At 39.8% G+C, this 12,350-nt stretch overlaps 1 protein-coding gene across 7 annotated transcripts in view; it reads right to left on the bottom strand.

The window, feature by feature from the left end:
- Zmynd11 (zinc finger MYND-type containing 11) overlaps nt 1-12,350 on the bottom strand; it is a 66,295-nt gene that overhangs the window by 12,120 nt on the left and 41,825 nt on the right. For 4 of the 7 annotated variants that reach the window (XM_078023119.1, XM_078023115.1, XM_078023118.1 and 1 more), the window contains 6 exons: nt 5,395-5,472; nt 4,782-4,874; nt 2,649-2,736; nt 2,040-2,131; nt 975-1,052; nt 106-224 (listed from right to left, as the gene is read on the bottom strand). In XM_078023119.1, the coding sequence (XP_077879245.1) occupies nt 106-224; nt 975-1,052; nt 2,040-2,131; nt 2,649-2,736; nt 4,782-4,874; nt 5,395-5,472 (548 nt within the window). The remainder of the gene's footprint in view (nt 1-105; nt 225-974; nt 1,053-2,039; nt 2,132-2,648; nt 2,737-4,781; nt 4,875-5,394; nt 5,473-12,350) is intronic. The other 3 variants (XM_078023116.1, XM_005320340.5, XM_013356392.4) reach the window with 1 other exon arrangement.

Genomic DNA, 12,350 nt, shown 5'->3' with positions numbered 1-12,350 from the left:
TGATTTTATTTATTCCATTTAAGGAAAAGCTTCACACTATCCCTCACAGAGAAGCCACCAGCCTCAGAAGCACAGCTTAATCAGGGCACATGGTTCCCATATTACCTCTGGTGGTGGTGGCCAAAGAAGCGAACGTCAACTTGATTGTCCTCTTTTTGCATGACTTTGGCTGGCCAAAACCCAAAACCTTTCATTTTAGCCCAAACCAACTCATGATTAGGTATCTGAAAATTGAGGAAAAAAAAATATTACTAAGGTAAAACATTTTAGGCTTAAATGTAAGTACATATTAATATTTAACTACTTAGTATGATCCATTATTTTTAAAGTATATCTTTTTTACCTTTAAGAAAAACCCAAAATTTGGATTGCATAAGAGTGGCGATATAAACCTTATTTCTCAGAAAGAGCAGGAACAGCCAAGGACGATGGGAACAAGAGCGGCAAACAGAATGCCCTAACTCTGCTTCAAAGAGAGTAGCCTGGGGTCGGCAGCATCAGCATCACCTGGGAATTTATTAGAAATGGGAGGATTTCAGGCCCTGTGCAGATCTACCAAACCAGAAATCTCCATTTTCATAAGCTGCACAGTGACAGGTTTGCACAGTAGTGTCTTAGAAGAGTGGCTGCTAAGGCAGCCTCAGAAGCCAGTGTCACTGGGGAGCTGACCCTGAACGCTTGAGGCTCTTGGGCAAATGCTTGCTGGATTTACACAATCCCAAGCCGACCTCGCATCCTCCACTTTACCATCTGCTGAGGAACAGGATGTCTAGTCTTACTAAGTACCTCATTTTAAATTGAAAAATAAAGAATGATCCATTATTTACCCCATATTTCAGTTCACACTCATGAAAGCCATATGTAGTATGAAACAAAAATATTCATAAAGGATTATATTCTTTAAGCAAACCAGAAATACACTTCCTTAGAGAATCATGTTACACACTTAAGTAAAATGACAAAATTTCACATACGCAAGGGTAGCAGAACCAATTGTCGGGACGAGCATTGGATAAATAGAAGCAGTTCTTGCAAAGTTGTAGTTCATCCAGCTGAAAAAGAAGAGCAGCTATTTCAGTTTACATAAAATGTACTCCCACAAACATTCCCATTTATATACATAAACAGACATCAACTTTGTTCTTTATGTAATCATTGATCAGGTTTTTAAATCTGCAGTAGGTAATAGTAGAAGACCCTGTCACTTTCCTGCTAGAACCAGCCCCGTGGTCTTAGATGGCAGGCACATAAAGGGGAAAGAAAGACCCTGAGAGGCAGGCGGGGTCTGACCCAGAGTTGTGCCCAACTCTCATCAAGGGCATTTCCTCAGAGGGGTCTTCCCAGGATGCCCCTCCTGTTGGTCCCTGGCTGCTTTTGTAGCCTTTCTTTTACAACTTGTGACCGAATGTGTTTTCTCAGTTTCTTGTTCCAGTCTCTGTCTTTAGAAGATAGCTGCTCCCTGAGTAGGAAGCCTTAGCCCTAGTCACCATTTTATTCCTCCTACCATATTGCCTGGCACACAGAAGGCAGTCAATAAACATTGTTTGAATGAATAAAAAACAAACATCAAATTTGAAATCAAGAAATAAAACTTCTTATATGAATTGATGAACTTTTGCAGAGGTAATATGGTTAGAGGTAAGTGTTTCAAATAAGAAAGGCCACACACTCAAAAATACTTCCTTAAATATGCATATCATTTGATGTACAGTAGGGATGTAAATATGAACTCTTAATTCAAAGAGGTAACATTTGTAGCTGGCCTAATAGAACACATTTACCTGCGTTATCTCACTAATATTCACAACAGCTTAAGGGTATCTGAAAGTTACTTAGTGGTCAAATCTAACTCCCAGAATTTCTATTTGAACAGTTTTGCCAGAATTTTTTTTTTCCTATTTGCATTATTTCCCATGTATGCCAAAGAAGAAAATAAGTTTACATGTAAGGGAAATGGGTAAGGAAATGTGAATAAGAACAGTGGAACCCTGAAATGTGCTTAGATTGCAGCAAGCCCCATGATCAGGCATAAAGAATACCTCGTGACATGTGTCTTTGTAGAGCATCCTCGCGATGTCCGCTTGCTCACTGTCTGCTGTAATTAAAGACACGCATGACCTACGATCATCATCTAGAAACACAACTGGCAAGATTAGGATAGTCACCAAGTCCTTTGAACTTCTCAGAAGTGGACATATGCCATTTCAAGCCAAAATATGTATTTTAAGTAAGATTGACGCAGCAAAATAAAATTCAATAGGCAGCTTTTATTTTATATTCAACACAACTACAAATTTTCTAGGCATAGAGTGAACTCTTACCTTTCAAAAATGGGATATTAATAGGGAAACAACAGATTTACTCAAAGTGCTTGCAAAAAAACCTCTCAGCTAAGACAAACAAACACATAAAAAATTATAAAGAACAATAGATTTTTATCATTTAGTGTGCTATAGTTTGGCTTTGGCGAGCCAATTCTATAAGCTACATCACCATATATTCATAAATTTAAATTCTACCATTTCCTATGTATACATCATAAAAATACTTTTTGAATGTAACATTTTATAAAAGACATTTCTCATTAGGGAATGTAAATGACATTTTTTTTTAATTAAATGCACACAAAAGAAAAAAAGATATTCAACCTCCATAGAAAATCACTGTGTTGTGGAGAAGCAACTGAGCATCAGCTTTGAATTCCTCATAACTTCGGTATTTCCCTTCATTCACCTTCTGTAGAGAGCAAGACAAGACATTACTAGAGGAAACATTGTCTGGATCACAGTGATAAGATTAGAGAATGGGACACAGCAGAACTCTTCAGGCTGGTGTCAGGACCACTGCTGTATTAAAGGAAAGATGTGTAAAGGAAATGGAGACTGTGGACTCTCACTGTTACAGAATGAGGAGTGTGGCTGATCAGAGACCCCTGCAGTCACCATGTCCTCTACATTAATTTGCCAAAGTGAATTTATAATTTGAATCTCTCATTTTATAATAATGATACAAACTGCTGCTAAGCTTTATAAGTACACCAAATGCTCTTTCAGAGAGGAATTTCAGAGGAAATCTGAGGGCCATACTTTTGAAGAGGGATATGGCCCAATCACCTAGAACTAGGTAGCACATTCTCATCCGACACTAGGAAAATGGGCATGAAGATGGCTTGGAATGCCATGGCCTCTGAAGGTCTTAAGACCCAGGCTCCTTTTCCACCCTGGCTTTGCAATGCAGCTTCCTCCCTGTGCAAAGACCCTGTTCCCTGTGGGCCCCTCCATGAGGGCTCCCCGGCTTCTTCTACTTAGGAGTGTCCACCACCTATCTACATCTATGCCTCATGGATCATTTGCAAATATTAATGTTTGCGTTCCACCCTGAATTTCTGATTGCAGTGGGCTAGCGTAAACTCAGGGATTGGTATTGTCCAGGAGCCCACCCAGATGATCCAATACACACTGTGGCTGGGAACAACTTTCCCAAAGCCCTCCCAAAGCACCTTGTTTTGAGTTTTGTTCTTAATCATGATCATAATTTGGTCTGGATTGTAAACTGATTAAATCATGAAAAACTCATCTTAATGATTTTCCTGACAATACTGCCACTCATAGTCAGCACAAGGGCAAGACACACTGGTCCAGCCAGCCTTAAACTGGGTCTAGCTGAACCAACTGGGACAAGGTGAGAAACCCTCACAGAGGAGGTGGCAACTGAACTGGATCTTAGGGTGTTAGCTGAAGGGAAGCTGCAGGAGCAGAGGCAGGAGCGGGAAGGTGTGCAGGAGGTGGGCTATGCCTGTGGCTGTCTCCACAGCTTTCAGGCTGTCTCCTGGAAGCCAGAGGTGAAATTTAAATTACTTTTTTTGTAATATGAAGAGGCAACTTTAATCTTATGTTGACCTAACATAGCCACAGTTGTTCTCAGCTACTAAGAGGATCACAAAATGTGAGATGATTTTAAGTTATTCCTCTGATCTCTCTAGGGTATTAGCTATTATGGACAATGATAAGATTTTAGATTTTCCAACCTGACACAGGAAGTACAAAGTACAAAGTTAGTAATTCAGCAATCCTGACTAGAAACTGACTATAGTTCTATTGGGACTCTACTGTAATTTAAAATTGAATATTAATAAACTCATTAAAAGCCCTCAGCTATAGTAGGTAAAATTAAGTACTTTAAGAGTATCTTCAGTTTTCTAAGCATAATTTTTATTTTGTTTATTTTATTATTTCCCAAGGATTCTAGATCAGTGCTATGTTCTAAGTCCTGCCTGAAAGAAACCCCATAGCACAGGGTAACCCTAGAAAACCATGTCCAGCAATGAATACTTCACAGATGAAATATTAAATTGTCCAGATGAAAATACATTTACTTCAATCAACAAGTACCAAAAAGCCATAAGTCATTTAGGATCTGTCCTTTTAAAAGATGACAGTGTACATTAGGGTAAGTTACAAGAAACTGACGGGTAATCATGCTTTATCTGGTGGTTACACCTTTTCTTGCTCTGGTGAGAAGTGGAAAGGAAGCAACCAGAATCCTGGTTTCACTGCTAAGTTGTTCTTTAATGTGACAGTTAAGGAAATATATTGTGGGCTGGGGCTGTAGCTCAGTGCTTGCCTAGCATGTGTGAGGCACTGGGTTCGATCCTTAGCACCACATAAAAAGTAAATAAAATAAAGGCATTCTGTTCATCTATAAGTATGAAAAATAAAATTTAAAAAAAAAGGAAAAGAAAAGAAAATGTATCAAAGCACAAGTAAAAGGAACCAGTTTACCTCCTGTATGGTGGGAACATCGACAGCTGAGTGCACCAGCCTTCTGTACATCGGGTGTTTATTGTCTTTCCCCTTCTTATTAAGATCTATAGCCTAAAAGGTTGTTAGATACATTAATTTTAAATGTGGTTAAAGAGAGACAGGCAAAACTTCAATTCCTAAAACTCAATATATTTTTTCTGCCTTTAAAGAGAAATTGTGGGTTGTGTGCAGCTTAGTAGAGCACTGCCTAGCATGCACAAGGTCCTGGGTTCCATCCCCAGTACACCACACACACACACACACACACACACACACACACAAAAAAAAAAAAAAAAAATTCCATTTTAAACAGTAGTTGTCAATGAAAATGTGAATTGTGGAAAATGAAAATTTAAAATTGATCTCATGTTGCTAATAAGATGCTTGTGTTAAAAAACAAAGAAAAAAGAAAAAAGCCTAACCAGCCTAATGCAGAACTGTTTACTGCAGAGAAGAAATGTGATAGCATTGGTTTTCACACTTCATATTGCTATATTCACATTAGTTATTTCCCAGCCATTAACTCTGAAAGAATGAACCAGAGCAAAGTATATCTGGTGGGGATCATGAAAGACTCCCTGAAAGAACTCACCCTCTCCTTCATTCGGGACACAATGAACCTCAGGTACGTGCCCATCTCCTGCTTGTTTGTATTCTTCTTCTTAATGCTCTGTTAAAGAAAGAAGATGCCAAATATAAGGTCTAATGGTTCATATGCCCATATCTGTATAAAAATATATAAAGGATTAGAGTATGCAAAGATTTTATTAAAAAATGAATTACTTCCAATATTTGATAAAGAGCAATGTCTAATATATGCATAGCAGAAATAGCATTTGATGTTTTTGAAAAATTTGTGTGTTTGAAAAATACTATGTTGGGCTTGGCATAATATCTGAGAAATGATAAATATTTTCTTTTCTTGTTATTTTGAAACTCTAATTTTCAGATAAAAAGAAATAACAGATATAATGGAGGATCTTTTTTTTTTTAACCAAAAAAATGAGACTAAAGTCCTTTATGGGAACATCTTAAATTAGCAATACTGAATAAAAAATTTCAATACAACATTATTCTTTGTTAAAAGGGTTATTTTTAAAATCTGTGTCACATGAATCATACATAGTGTAACTGTGCGCTAACGTATCTATTTAAAATGTTACAGGTCTGTTCAGGAGCAACTCTTGCTCCTATTAGTCTGGCCCACAAGCTAATTAGGTTCTTCCACTCTCAGAAAATTTGAAAACAAAACAAATAGGAATCTGCCTTTCGTGTCATACTTAGTTGGGAGACAAGACAAGTGTTTCTATGTACAGAGTCAAGGTCTGGACATGACAAATTGAAGGCAAAGAAGAAATGCTGAACCTCTGAAGGTAAATAGATCCCACTGCCAAGGAACCTAGTTGGTCTGGCCGTGTTTCTGTGGATGCTGTAACTTTCTCAGGCTACTAGATTATGATTCTCTGTCTAGTGATACAATTCCTGCTGAAAGAACTTTGTACACAGGAAGTCATTTTAATTTGCTAAATACAGCAGAGGAAAGAACAAATATTTCTCATGTAACAGGGCTTCCAGCTAAAGCTTAATTCAACTGATTATACATATACATAACATTAAAATATCTGAATAAGGTGGAAAACAATCTTATTTTCAAGAAACATGATGTCAGGTGTTTTGTGGTACAGGTGCTAGCTTCCTTCCACTCGAGCTTCTCATTTGGATTCTGCAGGAATGTGTAGGGCAGACACAATGCTTTTTTTTTTTTTTTTTAAATACAGCTGGACATCACTCCTGGGCACCTGGGCTGGAATTGCTGGAGTTGGGACTTGTGACCTGTTTCTGTTTGCCATTTCCTCATATGGCTCTGATGTGTGGTCCAGACAGAATACCAATGGCATAGCTATGGAGTTCAAAAAGCAATGAAATTTCCTGGACCCCAGGTTTACAGTCTTTGGGGGAAAATGGTTGATGCAGCTTGGGAATTCTCTCAGTCTTCCCTCCCGCCCCCCGACCTAAAAAAAGGATAAATGAACTAAACTGAATTTCAAGTGAGTAAACTAGCCATACTAAGGGGAAAGAAAGGATGAACTCAATTTATGAACACAGAATTTGGTATCTGGCCATATGTACCGCTTACAGACATATAGAGCTTGAAAACAAACATCAAACTCTAGATAGTTTTGTTTTTGCGGTGGCCTGCATTAGTGTTTGTTTGGAACCAGAAATTGAACCCAGGGCCTCACATATACTGGGCAAACTCTCTACCACTGAGCTACATCCCCAACCCACAATTCTTTTTTTCCCTTAGTTTAAAAAAAAAAATTGTTTAGACTTTCTGTGTACAACCTGATTTGAAATATGTATGCACTTTGGAATGGTTAAACAGAGCTAATAATTACACATATTACCCTCACATACTTATGTACTTATGATTTTGTGTGTGTGTGTGGGGGGGGGGGTCAGGACGTGGAAGATGCTCTGGCTTTCAGTAGGATTCCCTGTTTCTCATTCACACAAGCATTTGTAGACTATCAGTGGCGCCTCCCAGGAGCTGCTTCTTGTACCTCAGGGGAGTGCAGGAGGCATTCCTGGGGGCACAGAAGCCTTTTCATTAGTGCTTTTGGGCAAACACCTTTGGGCAAATGTCCTTCCACACATCCTCTCTAGACTAAGCAAGCTGTTTGATATGTTGTCAGATATGGGGAAGAGAAAAGGTAAGATGATCAGACATGGCTGCTTTTTACAAGCAATTAGAAAAGTCTATATTCCTTTACAAATAAGGAGGAATACAAACAAATCCTTCCTGCTATGTCAACTCTAAAACATTTTGGGTGCACTACTGAAATTCAGATATCTACCTTGTCACTAAGTTACGATTTTATGAGTCTTGTAATAAATAGTATCACTGGGGTTACAGTTCTATTAACTGGTAATATATTATTCACAAGAAATATATATAATCAACACTGCTGAAATAGTTTTAATGTTCACTAAATACTGTGCCCACTCTTCTGTCAATTAAGCAGGTCAGAAACACCCTCTTCTTTGGACCTTCCTATAACTCCAGCTAAACTGGAGCAATTCCAGGCCTGGCTCCGAGCTGTCTCATGGAAGAAGTGGCCGTGGAAAGGGTGCCTGTGCACTACTGAATGGCCTCAACCTGGCCAGCTCAAAACCCCAGCTTCTGTCTCAAGGCTGCTATGTGCACAGAAACATGTTTTTCTTTCTGTGTTCTAAGCAGAAGCCTGTGACACGATTTACCCTAGAGCTGGTATCTGAGCACTGTGGTTTTAAAGCCTCATAAAACAAAGCAATGCAGGGTTTCTCTATGGGCAAAAATCATGCATTGCTAGAATTGGAATCAGTACCACTATAGCTGCAAGGACCTAAAAAACTGTTCTTTCTTTGAAACACTTATACTATTGAAACACGCTGCAAGGGAGTGGGAAACCATACTTTGGTTAGGTTTGGGTCACTTGTGCACCAACTTGCTCCTGTGGTTACTCAGTTTAAATGCAGATCTACAGTTCCTGCTGTCCTGAGAAAGATTTTGCAAAATTGTGGAGGTTGCATGATCTCACAAACTTTATTTTGTTTGTTTAAACATTTTTAAATGAATTGTTAATTTAGTGTAACCATGTGCAGCAACATTTCTTTGTTTTGGGGAAGACTATGAATGCACAGAGTTCATGCTAAGGACCTAATTTCACAAAACTACATAGTATAATAGAGGATAAAAATCCAATTTTGAATTGTGTTTAAATTTACTTAGAGCCAGGCTGCTAGAATAATTTTTTTTGGTGGAATTAAGAGGGTGGATCTGAGCCTGGAAAAAATGAATATTTCAGCAAAGTGTGAAACAAAACAAGGCCAAATGGACAGAAGCCACCCCCTCCTTCTTAGCGTTATCTGATGAAAACTGTCTACGATACTTTCAAAATACTGCCCTTATAGACTATTCCAAGAATCTCTTATTCCTCATTGAACAAAGTGCTCCTCAGATTGAGATATCCTACTTCAGTTGATCACATTATAACCAACCGGGAAGTCTCTAAAAAAACCCAATTTCCTTTTATATAAAATCCTAGAACAGGCAAAACACACCTACGATGGAAAATAATCACACAATAGCTGCTGGGAAGTGGGGATGAGCTTGGTGGGATTTGGGTGGCACTGGTATGTGCCCTGGTCTACCATCAAGTAGGACCCGAGGATGCGTGTCAATACAATGAAAACTTCCTCAAAGGAAAAATCCCAGCAACGCCCAGGTGCCACTCCCAGCAGTTCTGGTACAATTAGCTGAGGAGTGGGGCCCAGATATTCAGTTCCAAAAGCCCCTCAGGTGTTTCTGACATGCAGTTGTCACTGAGAACCAGCACCCTAGCTCTCCAAGACTTGAGACTGCTTGAGTACAGACACACGCAAGACAGGAGTTGAGATTCTAACCACAGATGCTACACTGAGTAGTACAGGGGGGTATGTCTTCAAAAGCTCTCTTTTAAAGTGACCTTGGAACGGTTATCTGAAGTTTGCTCTTAAGTCCTCACTTGCCAGGTTAGAATGTCCTCAGTCTACTTCTGTATTGCCATCACATGTCAGAATTCTAGGGTAGCTATGCTTGAAGGATTTATTAGTTCTTCTCAGTTATGGTTGAAACTTCAATGATTTTGGCTGTATAGGAGTGACCAGGGCTGGGGCTGGGGCTCAGTAGTACAGCCCTCGCCTAGCACATGCGAGGCCCTGGGTTTGATCCTCAGCACCACATAAAAATACATAAAATAAAGGTACTGTGTCCAACTACAACTAAAAAATAAATATTAAAAATAAATATTAAAAGAAGATTATTTTGTTAGAAACTTCCATATTCTTTGCTTTTAAATTTTTTTTTTTTTTTTTTACTTGTGGCCCAAGACATCTTTTCTGGAGATAAATAAGGGATTCTGTTCCAGGCATTCTCAAGAACCTAAACACACATATACACTTCAGATGGCGGGTGCTCAGTGGCCCTGATCACAGCGCCCGGTGATTGGCCAGAAGCTGGCAGGATCCCTTCCCAGAATCAGGCTGAAGAGTTTCTTTGATGGACTGAAGCAAACGAAAGCAAGGACTCAAACAGACACAAAATCACTACCAATAATTTGTAGGAACAAAAGGCTTGCTGTAAGATGCTTTCACATTGGATAAACATGGGGTTTCTTTCTGATGCTTGAGTTATATAACTGAGAGATTCAGTACTGCACAAAAGAAATCCGAGAACATTTCACCCTCCATCTCACGGCTGTAGGGTAAAATTCTGGGGATTTCTTGGGAGGCCATGGTAGCACTGCCCTACAGTTGGTGCCTATCAGCCAATCCAGGCACCCAGAATGCCTTGAGAGAAAGTGACTACAGCAATGGAGACCACAGGAGTAGCTCTGCAGGTAAATGCTACTTTGTCATCTAACTAAGCTGACAGCAGGGACAGAAAGACAAAACACAGTGCCCCCCAACAGGTGCAGACTGCCTTGGGCCCAGCTCTTCCTCAGGTTGTGAAGCACTGTGCTTCTCTGTGGGCCTTGGGATTCCTCATGGAAGGCCTCCTGTAGAGTGGCCGGTCAGACTCCACCATAACAGCACACCAGGAACCGGTACCTGCTCTGATCACCTGGTAGTCCTCCGGAGTGATTCTGGACAAGATCCACAAGTAAGAAACAAGCCGTCTATGATGTGGCAAAGTTGTTTGACTATTTTAAAATGACAATAATCAACAACTGAAGCTGACCTGTGTGCCTACAACTCCACTAAAATGAGAAAATGAGTTACAGGCGGCTTAGGGAGAGGGGGGAACCCTCCTTTACTTTTAGGGGAAAAAACAATAGGAAATCTTGGACAGCTTCTTGAGCAAGGACTTCTTAATTCAGTGACAAATTATTGCCGGGCTATGTCCAATCAGATGGTCCTGGGGAGAAATGACAGGCAAGCATGCACCGAGTCACTTGCCACCCTTGATGCCTAGGGAGTTCTGCACTAAAAAGACACTATGAGCAACCACTAATCCTGTCAAGACTGATCCATAGCTGACTACTGGTCAAGATGCTCAAAGATCATTATTTGGAGGAATATTCAAGACTAAATGATTTCATTGGGCTGAAATTTTCAACTCTTCCTGAAGACCCAGCTTTCCAGTCATAGAAACATATTTTGGCAGAGACCTGACTTGTAGAAATATTTGTAATTTTAGTACACTGAGTATCCAAAAGTGAAAAATGAGAACTCCAGATGTCTTTGTTAGGTAATATGTTAGTATTACTGGAGTTCACTATGCCCAAGTCCCCATGTCTGTGATTAAACAACACAGGGTTTTGAACTTTGTGAGGGATACTCAATATCCAGAATGTCATGTCCATACAAACTGACCAAAGACCAGCACACTTGAAGTAAAGGGACACATGACAAATACTGTAGTCCTTGCAGCCTCCAGTTAGTCTAGGTCTCTATTATTTCACTCTGCTGTTTTAGTGAAAAGTAGTTTCAAGTGACGTGTCTGTACCCAAGTATGGCTGTGTTCTAACAAAACTTTTGAATACTGAAATTTGATTTTTTTATTATTATTTTCACATCACAAAATTATCTTCTTCAACAATTAAAAAATGTAAAACCCATTCTTGGCTCATGGACTACACAAAAACACAGGCTGGCCCTGGACTAGATTGCTTTGTGAGAACAGAGTCGATAATGGTCAACTTCAACTTCAGTGTTCTGTGGTGGCCTGGTATGGCTTCTGGCTCACAGTACACATTATGAGCAGTTGAACTGTCAGAAGTCATTAGTAACCAGATTCACTCCTTCCAAGAAAAGCTACTCCATGTGGTTGAACTGGGGCAAGAGGGCTGGCTTGGGGCTCAGTGGTCCGGCACTTGCCTACCATATGCGAGGCACTGGGCTCGATCCTCAGCACTACATAAAAATAAATAAATTAAGGTACTGTGATCATCTACAACTAATTAAAAAAGAGAGAGAATAGGAAGATGGGCTAAGCACATGGCTCAGGTGACAGAACATGCCAGCACACACTTAGTTTCCATCCCCAACACCACACACACACACAGGGAAGATGCTCCCAAAATGCAAAGGTTACAGTTAAACCTGTTAGTACGTTAGTATATCCTGACTAGCATGAATAACTGTGTTTACTTCTAATGTGTGAGCCACTTCATTGCCAGAAAACATTTAAATAATCCATGGCTGCCTTATTTATTTTCTCCTTTTTGGTCTTTTTGTGGTATTGTGGACCAAGCTCAGGGTCTCTACTACTGAGCTATACCCTCAGCCCTCCTTGTTAAATTCAACAGTTCACTTCGGTGTAAGTGGGCTACACCCACCAGTGGTCCTCACTGGGAAAGGAGATTCCTTCCTGAGCCTCCTCCCCCGAGATTGGGTTAGGCCTCTGGAGGCCACGTTTTAAACACATTGATCTGGTGGTACAGGTGGCCTCTGGATCTTACTTTGATAAACACCAATCTGCATATAAATTGCTTATACTGTTTTAGAAATTAAAAAGCTCCCCAG

Source organism: Ictidomys tridecemlineatus, chromosome 10 (assembly GCF_052094955.1).
Source record: "Ictidomys tridecemlineatus isolate mIctTri1 chromosome 10, mIctTri1.hap1, whole genome shotgun sequence".
NCBI classification, from domain to species: domain Eukaryota; kingdom Metazoa; phylum Chordata; class Mammalia; order Rodentia; family Sciuridae; genus Ictidomys; species Ictidomys tridecemlineatus.
Note: the sequence above shows the minus strand (reverse complement) of the source record. Positions and strands in the feature narration are given on the sequence as shown.